Raw genomic sequence first — 18,679 nt, forward strand, 5'->3', positions numbered from 1 at the left:
GTGAGGCCATATTGTGCAGTGGTGAAACTGCCATATAAGACAGGTTAGTGATCAATGAATCCGGGGTATCGAGTCGTGGGTATTGGAGATCAGGTCGGCACCCACGCAAAATGCTCTCAACATTATAGAGCGGCTCCCAGTCTTTGATCTTGGCTGGTGGGGTATGTATGTGAGGAGTCTCTTCAATTGGGGATGTTTGCAGACAGCGGTGTTCCCCTTTAAACAGGTCGATGGTGTTTTCTTTATAATAAACGGGTTGTAGGCTTTCGTCGTTAGCAGTAGCACCAGGGCTGAGGTATTGTTGTGTTTTCTGCTCCGTTGAAATAGTAACAGATGCCCCTGTCTGATGCTCTTTGTCCTCCTCTATCACTTGTAATCTGTGCATTAGGTAGTCGTAAGGTGCAGATTCTATGAGCCGGTGCATAAGGGCTGCAAGTTTTACCGGTATGTCCTCCATAAGCTCTAGGGTGTTTATTCCCGCCATGAGGTATTTCTTTGCCCTGCCAGAGTACCCGTCAGGGTAGAATATTACGAGGTAACTTATCAGCTTCTCAGTCCCGTAGGTGTTATGGGTTGTAGAGACTCAGTAAGTCAGGTTGCTCTGACAGCACTGATCACCCGGCTCTACCCGGGGGGGAGGTGAATGCCTAGGAATAGTAGGCCGCCGCCATAGGCCTTTAAACTCCGATCTGGTCCTCCAGTGTCATGAAAACAGCTAAGAATAGAAAATGATAGATCCACAATAGCCAGTACTGTGTGGTGTTTATATAGTATGTTCTATTCTTGCTGATTAAAGTTAATAACCGGCAGATTATTAAGGATTCCTCTGGAGCCCACAGAAAATGCGTCCTATCCAGAACACAGCTCGGACACGCCCCCCCTGGCTTTTGTTTTAAATGAATTGTACATTTGCTTTAAGCATTTGTCATTATCTGTATCCAGTCTGCCTGGGGTCTGCACTATAGAGCTAATTATCCACTGGGAAGATGGGCCCCCAGCACTTTTAAGATGGATGAAGATGGGCCCGCCGTTGATAAAGATTGTGGAGTGGAGGCAGCGGAAGAGGCAGCCGAAGTCCGCCTCCGCGAAAATGGGCATCTGGACCTTGGATCAAGATGGGCCTGATCAAGAGGAGCCGGAGTCCCCATCATATGTGAATAACACTTTGGGGGTTAGTTAGTGTTTTTTTTTTTTTTTTTATATTTGAAAATAGGTTTTATTATTTTTATTTTGTAGGCTAGGTTTTTTAGTTTAGATATTTTTTATTTTTGGGGTTTCCTATAATGTAATACAACAAAAAGTCTCAAGCACATATCACGCCATGGTGCATAAGATAAAACATATCAGGTTTATTCTCCATAAAAACACAAGGTTCACAGCGCAAAATACCGCAATGACCAACACAGCATAGAGAGGATAGCTGGGCTCCTATGCAGACATCTTTCGTGCTCGTAAGCACTTGTTCACTGCTGTGTTTTTTTTTTATTTCTGAGAATAGACTTTATTATTTTTATTTTGTAGGTTAGGTTTTTTAGTTTAGATATTTTTTATTTTGGGGGTGGGGGGGTTTCCTATAATGTAAGTGCGGGTTTTGTAACTTTTTTTGGCAAAAGAGCTGCGATCACTTTAGGGCAATGCCCTACAAAAGGGCTTTTTTATTTTATGGGGCATGTAGGTTAGTGTTAGGTAAAATGTTTTTTCTTTTGTTTTTTGGATAATGTAGTTTATTATTTTTTTCAACTTAGATTTTTTTATTTTGTGTAACTTCCCTTTTATTGTGTAACTTAGTGGGGTTAGTTTAGAGGGGGGTTAGGTGTTAGAGTAGGGTTAGATTTCGTTTGGGGGTTTTCAGTTTAGGGTTTCTTAATTTTTTAACTTACATTTTTTACTTATATTTTTGTTATGGCGGTTTAGGGTTTTTTATAGTTAGTTTATTGTGGTGGGCATGTGACATTTTAGAGGGTAATAGTTTAAGACTTGTGGTGGGTTGATGGCGGCATAGGGGGTTAATAGTAAGCACTTGCGGTGGTTTCATGTCGGTGCAGGGGTTAATAGAACTTGCAGTGGGTATGTGGCGGTTTAGAGGTTAATAGTAACCGATTTGCGGACGGTATGTGGCGGTTTAGATGTTAATTAGTTGAGTGTTAGTGTGCGATTGTGGGGTACATTGTTGTTTAGGGGTATTAGGAGTAGCAATTAGGCAGAGGCCAGTAATATTCCAGGGTACGTTTACTATACATTGCCAATATGGTCAGGGGTACTGGGTGTTGCTAACGCCAGCTTGGCCGATCAATGGTGTATATAGTAAATGCCTTTCAGTGATGCGGCTATGTAGAGAGCTTGGAATATTCCGACAAGCTCATGCGACATAGCGGCAGATCACTTGGAATATTGTGCCGCCTCGTAGCTTTTTTGAACATTGGGGCCTCAGAGAGAACAATTGAAAATTAACATTTTATCTCTCATAATCCCCAGTGAAATTATAATTTCTTCTGATGGCTATGTTTACACAGCTTCTTTATAGCCAATAAGTAAGAATACAATCTTTTAGTATAGGTAAGAATACAGACAAAATCAGCTATTTCAAAGGCTCAAATAAAGGTAAATTAGTTATTTGTAAACAATTTAACACACTCCTGCAGGTAAAATGTATCATAGGGAACACATTTTTAAATGTTTTGTTTAATCTTGATTAGTTTACTTGAGATAAATAAAATGGGGATATCAGGGTTCTAAAATTTCAGTTCTTGGAGGGAGCAAGACACTTCTAAATTGGGGCTGAGGTACCACGAACCTTCTGTTATTAAAAGGTAGACACAGTGATCAGTTTCAATATGTCTCTACCTCTCTTCATTCCCTTCCCTCAGAAAGCTTAAAGAACATCCCCAGGTAGCAAACCCCACCCAGGTCACCCAAATCCCTGGGCTGAACAAACCCCAGACAGTAATACTTCAAATCATTTGCCTATGTCACTAAATTATCTCCATAGACAACAAAGCTATGTCACCTTAGTCCTCAGTTCTTCTCTAAAATGCTTTGAAACTCACCTGAAATATGACTGTAAAAAACACAATCACTATGGTTGTTGCAACAAAATAATCTTTGGCCTTGACCTTGGAACTGTCCAGCAGAATAACTAGGGCAAAAGCAACAGCCCCTCGCAGGCCCCCGTATGACATCACAACTTGATCAATCCTGTCCAGTGGGATTAGTCTAAAGCGATTTAACACAGAGGTCTGTAGGACAACACCTAGAATATAAAACATATATTCTCGTCAGGTATTCCCAGCTTACTTTATGCTTGGGACATATTACCATTACAATTTTATTAAAATCCCACACTGACCATCTACTTAGTGCATTTAGTGTATCCTTTATACTCTACAACCTGCATAACATTTCACCTGTAAACCAAAGGTTTTCAGTGCCGTTTTTTTTCTAACACCCCGCACCCTCCAACTTTAACCCCTAAAAACTGCTTCATGCAGTTAAAAAAAAAGAGAAAAAAAGATGTTCATATTTTTTTTGGTGGGGGGGGCAATTGGGGGACATTTTAAAAATTAGCACTCCACTTGTAATCTAGCTCATAGGGTCCGATTTATCAATGTCTGGCGGACATGATACGCTGTAGCGTATCATGTCCGCCAGACATCGCTGAATGCCGACAGCATACGCTATCGGCATTTATCATTGCACAAGCAGTTCTGGTGAACTGCTTGTGCAATGTTGCCCCCCTGCAGATTCGTGGCCAATCGGTTGCTAGCAGGGGGTGTCAATCAACCCGGTCGTATAGGATTAGGCAGATTGATGTTGGCAGCCACAGAGGCAGCGGACGAGTTAAGGAGCAGCGGTCTTAAGAAAGCTGCTTCTTAAGTTATGTTTCTGGCGAGCCTGAAGGCTCGCGTGGAAACAGGGGGATCAGGGGCCATTCGGCCCTTGATAAATTAGCCCCATTGTCTTTATTAGAATATAATTGAAACTATGTTGCAAATAGCAAGAGAGCCAGGGTGAGTTTTAATTATGTTCTAATAAAAAAGATTGTTTTTATTGGTCCGTGGAGAGCCGACTTGTATTTTTGTTTTCAAGTTACACCAGCGGTTGCATGAGCACTCGCACTGTTTTTCTAGCTGCTGGTTATTGCATTAATAAAATAGGCACTATAGTAGATTTATAATTCAAAAGGAGTCTACAGCTTGTACATAGAGGAGTGGGGCTGTACTGCCATCAGTGCAGCAGTATGTGGAGTGCACTAGGGGCCAAATTCTCTAAAGCTCTCTGGTTTGGTAAGATTATCTAAGAAGCCTGGTGAGTACTGCAAAGTCCCTTAATGAATATCAGAAAGGCAAATGTTTAGCTTGAGAGCTTTTTATCTGGTTATCTTTCTGTACAGGGCTCTGGATATGACACATACTTTACTACATTACAAAATAATGCTGGGATTTTTTTTTTGTGCATATTTTCTCTCTTTTCCTCCTTTCTGGTGAGTTTTCGATTACCAGACCCATAGGGGTCAATTTATTATAGTGCGAGCGGACATAATACGATGTAGCGTATCATGTCCGCAGCACATCGATAAATGCCGATAGCGTCATTGCACCAGCAGTTGTTGTGAACTGCTGGTGCAATACCGCCCCCTGCAGATTTGCGGCAGCAGGGGGTGCCAATCAACCTGATCGTATTCGATCGGGTTGATTTCTGTCCGCCGCCTCAGAGCAGGCGGACAGGTTGTGGAGCAGCGGTCTTTATAACTTCTGTTTCCGGCGAGCCTTCATATGGAGCTTGATAAATTGACCCCTAAGAGTGCACATTCCAGTGAAAGTATTGCAGCCAACATCAGGTTTTCAGCCATTTAGACAAAAGCATATGGAATGCCTGCACTGAGGGCTAAGTAATTGGACCAGCAGTGTGGGGAATGCACTAAGTGTGCGTATATATTGGAGAAGCCATTGCAAGCCAAGAAGGAAAGTTCAGCACAAAGGGGCCGATTTATCAAGGGCCAAATGGCCCCTGATGCCCCTGTTTCCGCGCAAGCCTTCAGGCTCGCCGAAACAGCAGTTATGAAGCAGCGGTCTTAAGACCGCTGCTCCTTAACTGGTCCGCCTTCTCTGAAGCTGCGGACATTAATTTGCCCAATCTCATACGATCGGGCTGATTAACACCCCCTGCTAGCGGCCAATTGGCCGCAAATCTGCAGGGGGCGGCATTGCACTAGCAGTTCACAAGAACTGCTTGTGCAATGATAAATGGCGACAGCGTATTCTGTCGGCATTCATCGATGTCTGTAGGACATGATCCGCTGAGTGGATCATGTCGGAAAGACTGATGATAAATTGGCCCCATAGAATGGACTTAAATAAAGACATCCACAGATGACACATATAAAATTGAGCTTAAACCTGTAATATTTTTATAAACACTTAAGTAAATAAATAATCTAGAAAATGTATCCACATATATTTCTATTGTGAAACAATATAATGGGGATGCTAACACAAATTTAATAAAGTATAACGTAAAACATTTTCTTAATTTAGTCAATTCAAACCTCCACTGGGTTATTTCTCATGTTTAAATATATAGGCCTAGATTTAGAGTTCGGCGGTAGCCGTAAAAACCAGCGTTAGAGGCTCCTAACGCGGGTTTCTTACGCACTCCGGTATTTAGAGTTTATTTACCGCCACTCAAAATACACCTAACGCTCACCTTTCTACCGCCACCTCAGACCCAGTAGTAAACATATACCGACAAAAAAAACATCCACGAATCACAAAACAAATATTACACAAAGTACACTTACACTCATACAAACACAACACTATCTTTATTTTTCTTATTTTATTTTTTTTCATTAAAATACAAAGTATTAAAGTTGCGAGATTTCGGGTGTTTGAAAAAAATCCACACAAATCCATTTTCCCATTGACTTACATTGACACACGGGAAAAGACCCTCATATACCTACATCTAACTAATAACATTATCACAAACATACACTCATCGATGCATACAAACAATATACACCACATGACATACAAAAAATATTTATTTATTAAAAAAAGAACACGATTTATTTACTTTTTCACACAAGATCATGACGTCACTCACTTTACGAGGAAACCAGTCTTAGAAAAAAAAATTGGAAATCTTTGGAGCCTCCATTGACTTCTATTGGGAAGACGTGCTCGTGCACGCGAAACCCTCATTTCCCTAACGCACGCAAATAGCGTAGACTGAAAAACTCCAAATACCAGCGCTAGAAAATACATGATTTCATGCGTTAGACACAGCTAGGATAAATAGATCAAGAAATGACTATTTCCCTATGGTGGACTTATGGATTTTAATATTAAATATTCACCACACCATAAATATTTTTCACACTTTTAGATTACATCAACTACAAATCCACATCACTAGTAACACATTATTATTACAATAAAATTACATTTACAATTAAAATAAAATTCAATACACATTTCTGGATTCACAAACACTACACAATGGGAAACATCTCTCATTTACCTTTATTATTGCATTTCAGTTATTCAACTCATATGCTTGCAGCAACTGCATATCTACATAGGCTTAACACATGATCAGTCATGGATGCACATATATTACTTTTAACATTCACTCATACATGTGCATTCAAATGATGGGGGACAAACACATTACATTCTCTACAGGAATCACAAAACACAACATATGGATTTGACGGTACTTGTAACATCATGATTCCATCACAATAAACCATTAGGAATTACGTACAACAAGAACATCATTACACCAGATTACAGATGTCACTTTATGGGAAGGAACAACAATGCCACACCACTATATAGAAGTCAGCATATGTGGGACACAATCACAATATATACGTACATGTACATAACACGCATCACCCATCACGCAACCACAAAGCACACATTTAGATTTTATTCAGCACACAATAATAATGTAGCACAATACAACAACACAATGAGGATTTCACAACTACATAGGCAGGTTAATAATATCATGACGTCATTACAAGATTCAACCATACACATCACAGATTCACCACTGTACCGCCCCTTTAGGAACTTTAACACTCAATACTACAATACAACATATACGTAAACCACACTTTTGAACAGCATTATTATGGAGATTTCAATGGGACAATTAAGAAATATTGTCAGATCGCAAATCAATTATATATACAATACTACAGATGACAGCCGGAAGTTATTCAGTATTCGTGCAATTTTTATGGGACGCATACAATATTGTCAGATATAAAATCACTTATATACACAATACTACAGATGACAGCCGGAAGTGCTTCAGTATTAGTGTCATTTGAAAGGGACGCATACAATATTGACAGCTCGGCAATCACTTATATATACAATACTACAGATGACAGACGGGAAGTTCTTCAGTATTATTGAGATTTGAATGGGACGCATACAATATTGACAGCTCGGCAATCACTTATATATACAATACTACAGATGACAGCCGGAAGTTCTTCAGTATTAGTGCGATTTGAATGGGACGCATACAATATTGACAGCTCGGCAATCACTTATATATACAATACTACAGATGACAGACGGGAAGTTCTTCAGTATTATTGAGATTTGAATGGGACGCATACAATATTGACAGCTCGGCAATCACTTATATATACAATACTACAGATGACAGCCGGAAGTTCTTCAGTATTAGTGCGATTTGAATGGGACGCATACAATATTGACAGCTCGGCAATCACTTATATATACAATACTACAGATGACAGCCGGAAGTTATTCAGCATTAGTGCGATTTGAATGGGACGCATACAATATTGACATCTCGGCAATCACTTATATATACAATACTACAGATGACAGCCGGAAGTTATTCAGTATTCGTGCAATTTTTATGGGACGCATACAATATTGTCAGATATAAAAACACTTATATACACAATACTACAGATGACAGCCGGAAGTTATTCAGTATTCGTGCAATTTTTATGGGACGCATACAATATTGACAGCTCGGCAATCACTTATATATATACAATACTACAGATGACAGACGGGAAGTTCTGAATTATCATTGCGATTTTAAAGGGACGCATACAATATTGACAGCTCGGCAATCACTTATATATACAATACTACAGATGGCAGACGGGAAGTTCTGAATTATTATTGCGATTTGAAAGGGACGCATACAATATTGACAGCTCGGCAATCACTTATATATACAATACTACAGATGGCAGACAGGAAGTTCTGAATTATTATTGCGATTTTAAAGGGACGCATACAATATTGACAGCTCGGCAATCACTTATATATACAATACTACAGATGACAGCTGGAAGTTATTCAGTATTAGTGCGATTTGAATGGGACGCATACAATATTGACTGCTTGGCAATCACTTATATATACACAATACTACAGATGACAGACGGGAAGTTCGGAATTATTATTGCGATTTTAAAGGGACGCATACAATATTGACAGCTCGGCAATCACTTATATATATAAAATACTACAGATGGCAGATGTTACTTTATCCTTTACAAACAATATTGCAGCAACATTGATCGATCACATTCGATGCACATTATACACAACTATGCACTTTCATTCATGTTAGCCTGGACGTGTGCTTTTTACTATAAGATCGCGTTTAATAAATATTGATTACGCATATGAACAAACATTACAAACATGCACTGTATGTGTGATATTTGACACCTTCACATTGAGATTCATTGTTGGAAAATAACATTTCAGCAAACAACAAATAAACGCCCACTGTGAAAGCATTCGCGCCGCTCACATACAAACAGGTGAATACAATCAGCAATCATTACAAACTCACTACCATTGGACTAATTGTACTATAAATCCCCCAAACAACATGGCCAAAGCATCACTTGTGATCCACATCAGATCAAGTGCTTACCTTGTTACGCTGTTTTGAAAGATGGATGACGATGACATGGTAGACGCTGCTGGTGGTGCTATTGGCGAACTAGCTGTTGGTCGAATCAGGCAGCCTCGGCGGCTCAGACCGAGACGAAGGGGTCGTCTGGTTCGAGGTCCTCGTGTCTACAGGGTGAGACCCACCTTGGAAAACATGAGCGACTTTGAGGTTTTTGATAAGTATCGGCTCGATCGCGAACAGCTCATTGGCCTTTACGAGCTTCTTAAACCTCATTTGGAGCCACGTATAGGAATAAGGACTGCTGTTCCCCCCATGAGTAAGATGCTAAGCTGTCTATACGTCCTGGCCTCCGGGAGTTTTCAATCCGGAGAACTGTACATGCATGGCCTGGCTCAAGGTACATTCTCTGGGGTGTTTAATAACTTTCTGGACGCCATGGTACGTATCAGTAAGCAATACATAGGATTCCCACAGAATGATGGTGATTGGAGGCGCCTGAAGCGGGAATTCTTTGATATTGCTCAATTGCCCAATGTCTTGGGAGCCATTGATTGTACCCACATTGCGCTGCGTGCTCCAATTGATGACTTGCCCTTCAGAAATCGCAAACATTTTCATAGCCTCAACGTGCAGTATGTTTGTGACGCACGGATGAGGATTATGCATGTGTATGCGAATTTTGGAGGGGCTTGTCATGATGCCCGCATCCTCTCTCTGTCGTCCCTGTGGAGCCAGTTTGAGGAAAGACAAATGCCCCCTGGTTATCTCGTTGGTGAGTATTTGTGCTCAACATGGTTAATTATTTTGACAATTGACCCTGTATTTTTTATCTGTTAGCGTCCTGTTCAGCTATAGGATTAAATTTAACCATTTGTTATTTACCGACGCTAATGTCTAGTTTTATTGAAAAGCAGATATGTAGCATGTCTTACCTTAAGTGTTCAGATAGAGAATGCAATGTAACCATGTAGTTAGCATTTTACACAAGGTTTGGTTTAGGAGAAATACGCATATGTAGCATGTCTTAGATGAAATGGCAAGATATTATCTCATGCAATTTAACCCTGTCATTGTCTTTTTCTGCTAATGTCTAGTTTTATTGAAATGCACATATGTAGCATGTCTTACCTTAAGTGTTCAGATAGAGAATGCAATGTAACCATGTAGTTAGCATTTTACACAAGGTTTGGTTTAAGAGAAATACGCATATGTAGCATGTCTTAGATGAAATGGCAAGATATTATCTCATGCAATTTAACCCTGTCATTGTCTTTTTCTGCTAATGTCTAGTTTTATTGAAATGCAGATATGTAGCATGTCTTACCTTAAGTGTTCAGATAGAGAATGCAATGTAACCATGTAGTTAGCATTTTACACAAGGTTTGGTTTAGGAGAAATACGCATATGTAGCATGTCTTAGATGAAATGGCAAGATATTATCTCATGCAATTTAACCCTGTCATTGTCTTTTTCTGCTAATGTCTAGTTTTATTGAAATGCACATATGTAGCATGTCTTACCTTAAGTGTTCAGATAGAGAATGCAATGTAACCATGTAGTTAGCATTTTACACAAGGTTTGGTTTAGGAGAAATACGCATATGTAGCATGTCTTAGATGAAATGGCAAGATATTATCTCATGCAATTTAACCCTGTCATTGTCTTTTTCTGCTAATGTCTAGTTTTATTGAAATGCACATATGTAGCATGTCTTACCTTAAGTGTTCAGATAGAGAATGCAATGTAACCATGTAGTTAGCATTTTACACAAGGTTTGGTTTAAGAGAAATACGCATATGTAGCATGTCTTAGATGAAATGGCAAGATATTATCTCATGCAATTTAACCCTGTCATTGTCTTTTTCTGCTAATGTCTAGTTTTATTGAAATGCAGATATGTAGCATGTCTTACCTTAAGTGTTCAGATAGAGAATGCAATGTAACCATGTAGTTAGCATTTTACACAAGGTTTGGTTTAGGAGAAATACGCATATGTAGCATGTCTTAGATGAAATGGCAAGATATTATCTCATGCAATTTAACCCTGTCATTGTCTTTTTCTGCTAATGTCTAGTTTTATTGAAATGCACATATGTAGCATGTCTTACCTTAAGTGTTCAGATAGAGAATGCAATGTAACCATGTAGTTAGCATTTTACACAAGGTTTGGTTTAGGAGAAATACGCATATGTAGCATGTCTTAGATGAAATGGCAAGATACAGAATTATATCTAAATTTAATTTTTTTTTTTTATGTTTCTGACAACTTTTAATATGGATTATGGTTTTAAAAAAATATATTTATACAACAATATACTAGTTTAAGTATTCTGTTTGAATTATGTTCTGTTCTAAATTTATAGGTGATTCTGGGTACATGAGCCGGCCTTGGCTCATTACCCCCTTGCGTAGCCCAACTGATGTGTCTGAGGAGCGCTACAATAGGGCTCATAAGAGAACCAGGGCGGTGGTTGAAAGGATGTTCGGGCTCCTGAAGATGAGATTCAGGTGCCTGGACCGTTCTGGAGGAGCACTCCAGTACAACCCAAAGAAGGTGGCTAAGATCGTTGTAGCCTGTAGCGTCCTGCATAATATTGCACAGCGGGCTGGGATGCTGCAGGCCGTCCCGGTGGACAGAGACCTCCTCAGAGACGAGGAGGATGATCCTGTTCTAGAGGGGGAATTCCAGGACGAGGGACTTGATGTCAGAGCAGACGTCATCAACCGCCACTTTAGACGGTAAATAATAGAAGTTACACTGGAGTATTTTCAATAGATGTGAACTCTAGGGAAATGACAAGTAGAGAATTGTGCAAACATGTTAGTATTGATCAAATGTTAGAATAATCTTTATTTCTCATAATATAGGTGATGCTCTGGGCATTGGGTCCTATAGCGAGTCTTTGCCACCTGGTTTTTAAAGAGGACATCAGATGGTAAGTAGAAATGTATGGACTGTTGCTGGCATGATTTGTACACAAATACATCATATGGCATACATTTTAAAAAATATAACTTTGTTTACACATTACTTAAAATGTACATAATCAGAAAGGGATACTCTAGAATGACTATGGTTCAATGTCACACAGAGGTTTGTTCTGCTCAATATGACTCATCTTCACACTTGATAGAAAATAACACAGGTTCATACACAGGCTTAGTAAGCTAGTGATAGATATTTATTATGAAATGGGGGGTGGGAGAGGGGTACAGAACTGATTCACACACTTGTATGAAATCTTTATATATAATTTCTTACATTAGGGAGATGACAATCTAAAGACTGAAAGGGAACAATTTGAAGCCTGACAGTGAAGATTTCCAAGACTGACAGTGGGGAAAAAGCCAAGATTGAAATTGAAGTATACCAATGGGATCATGTCTGGCATTATATTTCAATTCTGCTGACCTTGAAAACCATACAAATACATGTTCACATGGTAAGTGCAAACTATTTGATAGAATAAGGCTGTGGAGACATCCTATTGGAGACACTTAGATGATTTTCTAATTTGTAGATGGTATTTCCCAGTCCTCTATTTAATGAACTGATGAATAATACACCTATTGAAGATCAACTGTTTACCCCTGAATTGACTTTCAAAGACCATGCATTGTCCAGGTTGGTGTACCAATGCATGCTAGTGAAGACTGTAGAATATTAGTAGCTTACATACATTAGTCATATTTAGTTCTTAATGAGATATTTAGGGATCACAATCAGACACTTAGATGATTTTACTTTTTTAGATGGTATTTCCCAGTCCTCTATTTAATGAACTGATGAATAAGACACCTATTGAAGATCAACTGTTTACCCCTGAATTGACTTTCAAAGACCATGCATTGTCCAGGTTGGTGTACCAATGCATGCTAGTGAAGACTGTAGAATATTAGTAGCTTACATACATTAGTCATATTTAGTTCTTAATGAGATATTTAGGGATCACAATCAGACACTTAGATGATTTTACTTTTTTAGATGGTATTTCCCAGTCCTCTATTTAATGAACTGATGAATAAGACACCTATTGAAGATCAACTGTTTACCCCTGAATTGACTTTCAAAGACCATGCATTGTCCAGGTTGGTGTACCAATGCATGCTAGTGAAGACTGTAGAATATTAGTAGCTTACATACATTAGTCATATTTAGTTCTTAATGAGATATTTAGGGATCACAATCAGACACTTAGATGATTTTACTTTTTTAGATGGTATTTCCCAGTCCTCTATTTAATGAACTGATGAATAAGACACCTATTGAAGATCAACTGTTTACCCCTGAATTGACTTTCAAAGACCATGCATTGTCCAGGTTGGTGTACCAATGCATGCTAGTGAAGACTGTAGAATATTAGTAGCTTACATACATTAGTCATATTTAGTTCTTAATGAGACATTTAGGGATCACAATCAGAAAAAGGAATACATATTATAGTTGATATAGAGGTATTTGAATGGACATGAAATATTACATTTATGTTCAGCATACATATATTGTTTACATGTGATATACATTATTATGTATAAATGTAATTTTTGATATTTAAATATAATTTTTAATCAACAATATCATGGTGTATGTATTTCATTAATTTAAAATCAATGTAATGATTATCTTTAAAAAATGTTGATCAAAGTTAGAGCATAGACACCATATGATTTTAAATGTATTTTATGAATATTTTACAACGTGTGTATTAACTTTGTTCCATTTTTATTATTTGTCATTTCAGATTGGCATCTGATGACTTCCTGGAATATTTAATTATTTTCTATTAAATATATGTTGCTTTTTAACAGATTCTAATATATATCAAAATAATCTGTAAATAAATAAAACTTGGACTCCCATGACTGGTAGTTGGCTATTTGACAAGCACATGCATAAGAGAAAATAATGCATTAATAGTAGAAAATAAAAATCTTCAGAGAATATTAAAATATATCTTTTAACATTAATTGGGGAGTCAGATTCTTCAATGCTTTTATATTGAAAAAGTATATATTATAAATATTTAGGATATGTAGTAATATTATGATTGTTTTAACATTTAATAAGGTGAAGTGGTTAAATTACATGAAAGTGACAGTGTTGTTGAATGTAAAAAGAATTGTATAAGATCATGTATCTTCCTTAGGTATCTCAAAACATTATTAGAAAATATTTTACAATTATTACATTTATAAATGGTAGGTCATTTAACTTTATATTTTAAAAAAATTAGTTATTGGATGCCAGGTTAATCTATGTAATTTTCTAGTGGAGTCATTTAACTATACTTAGTAATATGATGTATTTATTAAAATCTTACCTCTTGGGTTAGACATCAAATATCTATATAGAATGTAATTTCCCCTTTAGTTTATTTTGTCAATGTTAAATCAAAATACAATATGTTTGGGTCCTTAAAGGGGTCATTCAAAATGTATATTTTGTATAGATTGTTACAAATATCATACAAGAATATAAACATATTTAGAATGTACTATAGAATTACATTCAGTCTTTAAATATACTTGTTAAAATAAAAATAAATGCACATATCTTAGTCAATGATATAAGGCATCTATATGCAAACAACAATCAGCATCAAAATAGCCTATGTAGAGATGTATTTAATCCACGAATATATATAATTACAATATAATGATTGAATAACAAAACATATTAAGTTGGTCAAATATAAGATTATTATACAAAATGCATACATAACATATAGCTTAATGTCCCTCTACGCTGAAGGCTAAAAAATACCTCATTTAATAAATATATTTCAGTCAGTGTGTAAAACAATCTAGAAGTTAATCTAAATTTGCTTTACTCATATGTTAGACTCATTTAGCAAAAGGAAGGTGCCTAGGTTTATGATATATTAAGCATTATTGTGAAATGTTTATTTAAAGGGACATGAACTCAAAATATACTTAAAGGTAGCCAGTTAAAAAAATTATGATTTATACATTCTGAATGAGTATTCTATTTTAATCAACTTTAAAACTTGTCTCATATTATGAATGCTCATTGTGATGTTGCTATCATTACTTTAGAAATAAGGCAGTAAATAGCTAATTTATTTGCTTCAGTACTCTGGACAGAACTTGATTGTTTGGAATAATTGATGCAACAATCGTCAAGGACAACCCAGGTTTTTATTAAACAATTGTCCGTAATATAAAATATCATTATTGATTTTCAAAGAAACATAACAAGATAACTTAACATTTGATAATCGTATTAAATAATAAAGTTGATTAACATTTCATGCTCAATCACCAATGGTAAATTTGTTTGGACAGTGTCCCTTTAAGAGATTTAAAGAGTGTATTTACTTCTCTTCCTATCTTGACATACTTTGCTTGAAAAGCATATCGAGATAGGCTCAGTAGATGAAGATTGGTGGATGCACAGAGATGCCTTATGTGATTGTCTCAACCATGTGCATTTAAATATCTTCTGTTGAGGATATATAAATACTAAGAGAAAATGATTTACAGTTTAAAGTCTAAACAATCTTCTATCTCTACAGATCATTTGATACAATTGTTTGTTTGTAATGTCTCTTTAAAACTAAAGACGCCATTGCACAATAACATATATGAGCACTTCAGAGAAATACAAGCTCGAGGTTTATTTGCGAATAACAAAGCTGTAGTTTAACATTTATAAACAGATTATCCAAGTTACTGACATTCTAACCTGAATTTTAACATTAATAAATATTGCGTGGGAAACGCATCTTCAAACACCAGATTAGCATATTTAAACATTAGTGTAATGTCACGCAATAGCACACAATCAATGTGCATTATAAATACATTTAATAGAGCAATGTCAATACTTCACAATAAATGTATTTAAAGAACAATAAAGACATACAATATTAAATGTGTATTTGTATTAAAGAAACAGACCGTTATTAAACCGAGAAATGTCTACAACATTAATAATGTGACATTATTAGATTTTAAAGAGTATTTAATCATTAATATTTCACGGATCACGGATATTAAATCTGCGTCACACATATCCGCATGACAGGCCCATGAGTTACAAATAAGTCTACATGAAAAATGAAGTTACAGCACCACCAAGCGGTATGTGTAAGGAAGTTACTAAGATATGAAACATTAAGGAACGGCCAATCAGAGTTCATCACACAAACACAACTTGAGTCAGGATGGTCTCACAGACATTATAACAATATTTCAAACTTTTATCCAATCAGATGTACAGATAAATTGTCCCATGGTGCATCTCATGTTTACTTCACCATATAAAAGTCCATTACACGTTGCCATCTTTGTCAGTTCTCTAATGCCTGCAGGCGTACTGTATATATAATTTATATATATATCCAGCATATCCGTAAACCCAGCAGGCATGTCAGTTCCCAGGTTCACCAAGGAGGAGAGCGCTGCACTGGTCCACGCCGTCAAGGACTTTTATCCCCAGCTGTTTGGGAACAAGAGGAGCTCGACAGATGCGCCTGTTAAGAAGGCCCTCTGGGAGTCTATCACCAATGCGGTTAGATTGGTGTGTGACGTCCAGAGGACCCAGGATCAGATCATGAGGAGATTCGGAGATATGAGGTTGCGGTTATCAAAAAAAGTCAACCTCATAAGGGACTGGGTACAAGCCCGTAAAAGAGGGGGCCAAAGAAAGGCCCCGCGGAAACTGTACCTACTCCCTTATGAGGTTACTTTATGCGAGCTCCTCAATCTCCGGGTCCCCAAAAGATTTCGATCCTCGCCATCCTCGGCCTCCTCTTCTTCCCTCCCAGCTGCGGGATCTGAAAGTCCTGACGCGGGGGACAGGGCAGATGCTTCTCCGTCCGGTGGCCTGGGAGGAGCCGATAGAGAATCTGAACCAGGTAATTATCCAACTTCATATAATATCTTTAATTTTAAAAATCAAAAATGTGTATTTAGTCAGATACTAAACCTATACAGATCTCACAACATACACTACATATGATGTTTAGATATCTGATTTTAGATTATTGACACATGAAATAGGAATGATGTTTCTTGCGCTCTACAGAGTATGCGTCACAGAGCGGAAATGTAATTTCGCATCCACGTTAACATGGGTTTGCGGAAAGTGGCATTGCTTTATACATGTTGTTCAAATGACGGATGCGTAATTCCGCTTGGAATCATTGCGCAATGATCGCGAAAATGGCATTTCTCATCCACGTTAACATGGGTTTGCGGAAAGTGGCATTGCTTTATACATGTTGTTCAAATGACGGATGCGTAATTCCGCTTGGAATCATTGCGCAATGATCGCGAAAATGGCATTTCTCATCCACGTTAACATGGGTTTGCGGAAAGTGGCATTGCTTTATACATGTTGTTAAAAATTAAATGGAAATTGTTAGATTAGTGAAGAATACAGTATTCTTATTTTAAATATTATAGCTAATAAAAAAAGAATAATACAAATAAATTATAACATATGGCCATCAATTGATGATTATGTAATAACAAGCAGATATTCTTAAAGATACAGTAAACAACACAACTGATTGAAAATAAGAGTCCAGGATATATTTATCATTAATTTAATTGCGGAAACTATTAACTCATGGGACTACCAAAGGATTAATATTTTTCTATTGATTTGTTATTAATGTAAATATTTTAAACATGGCATGATTAGTATTAATGATATGCAATCCTCATTTAATATATTACAGATATGGATGTGGCTGCTGGATCCTCAAGCCAGGGCTTGTCACAGTATGGTATGTCTCATTTTAATTGACATTTGTCTTAGAAACATGGACTGAACATTACATACTAAATACACATTGTTCAATATTTATATGTAATGTCTATGAATAGACGAAAATTATATAATTATTCGGATATCCTTAAATAACATATTTGATTTTAATTGCATGCTCAATACCATTCATTACATCAACATATGGAGTAGATAATTCATTAACAAACAACAACATTGTGGAATCTATTTAATTTTAGATTAAAGGGATACTGAGCTACAATTATTAATATTGTCTTTCACATACAGTATGCAATATTAATAAACATAAAATATAATACTATCATCATATGTGACATATTCTATTGCTAAATGTAGTTTAAAATAAAGAAAGTACGTTTATGTGCATCTAAATATTTGTTGACCAACCTGGGTTTATATTGATGATTGGTGGATACCTTCAACAAACAATATTTATTGAATCCAATATTCCTTATCTGCCTTTAAGATTAATATCGAGCAACATTCTAATTATAATAGGAGTCAATGTTAAATCATTTTTTACAGTTTGAACATAGAAATCAATTATTTAAATTAATCATGTCAGTGTCCCTTTAAGACAAAATAGATTCATTCATCTTTACATTCTTTTTATAAAAAACTATTGATATATAAATCTAATTATCTGTTGGAGTTACTTTATAGATATCTGCATACTCTAACAGCACCATGATTACATATTTGTAATAATCAAGTTTGTTATGTATTGTGATAAATATGTGTTGTGTCCTAAACAAGATTACTGTACATTGAAAAATTGGTCGATGTGACACATGTTTGTTTAGATTTGTCAACAGATGCTCCTCAATATGTGGTTTGTGTGTATTCTTGTAACTTCTTAAGGACATATGACGGAATTATTCCGTCATAAAACAATAGAGCTAAGTGAAAGCTGTGTCCTTAAAGGGTTAAGAACATTGATCATTGGGTATATTTAGATATGCA

General features: G+C 36.7%; 1 protein-coding gene across 1 annotated transcript in view; it reads right to left on the minus strand.

Moving 5' to 3' along the window:
- SLC9A5 (solute carrier family 9 member A5) overlaps window positions 1-18,679 on the minus strand; it is a 378,033-nt gene that overhangs the window by 128,580 nt on the left and 230,774 nt on the right. The window contains exon 7 of the mRNA XM_053719439.1: window positions 3,048-3,250. Coding sequence (XP_053575414.1) covers window positions 3,048-3,250 — 203 coding nt within the window. The remainder of the gene's footprint in view (window positions 1-3,047; window positions 3,251-18,679) is intronic.

This window comes from Bombina bombina, chromosome 1, assembly GCF_027579735.1.
Source record: "Bombina bombina isolate aBomBom1 chromosome 1, aBomBom1.pri, whole genome shotgun sequence".
NCBI lineage: Eukaryota > Metazoa > Chordata > Amphibia > Anura > Bombinatoridae > Bombina > Bombina bombina.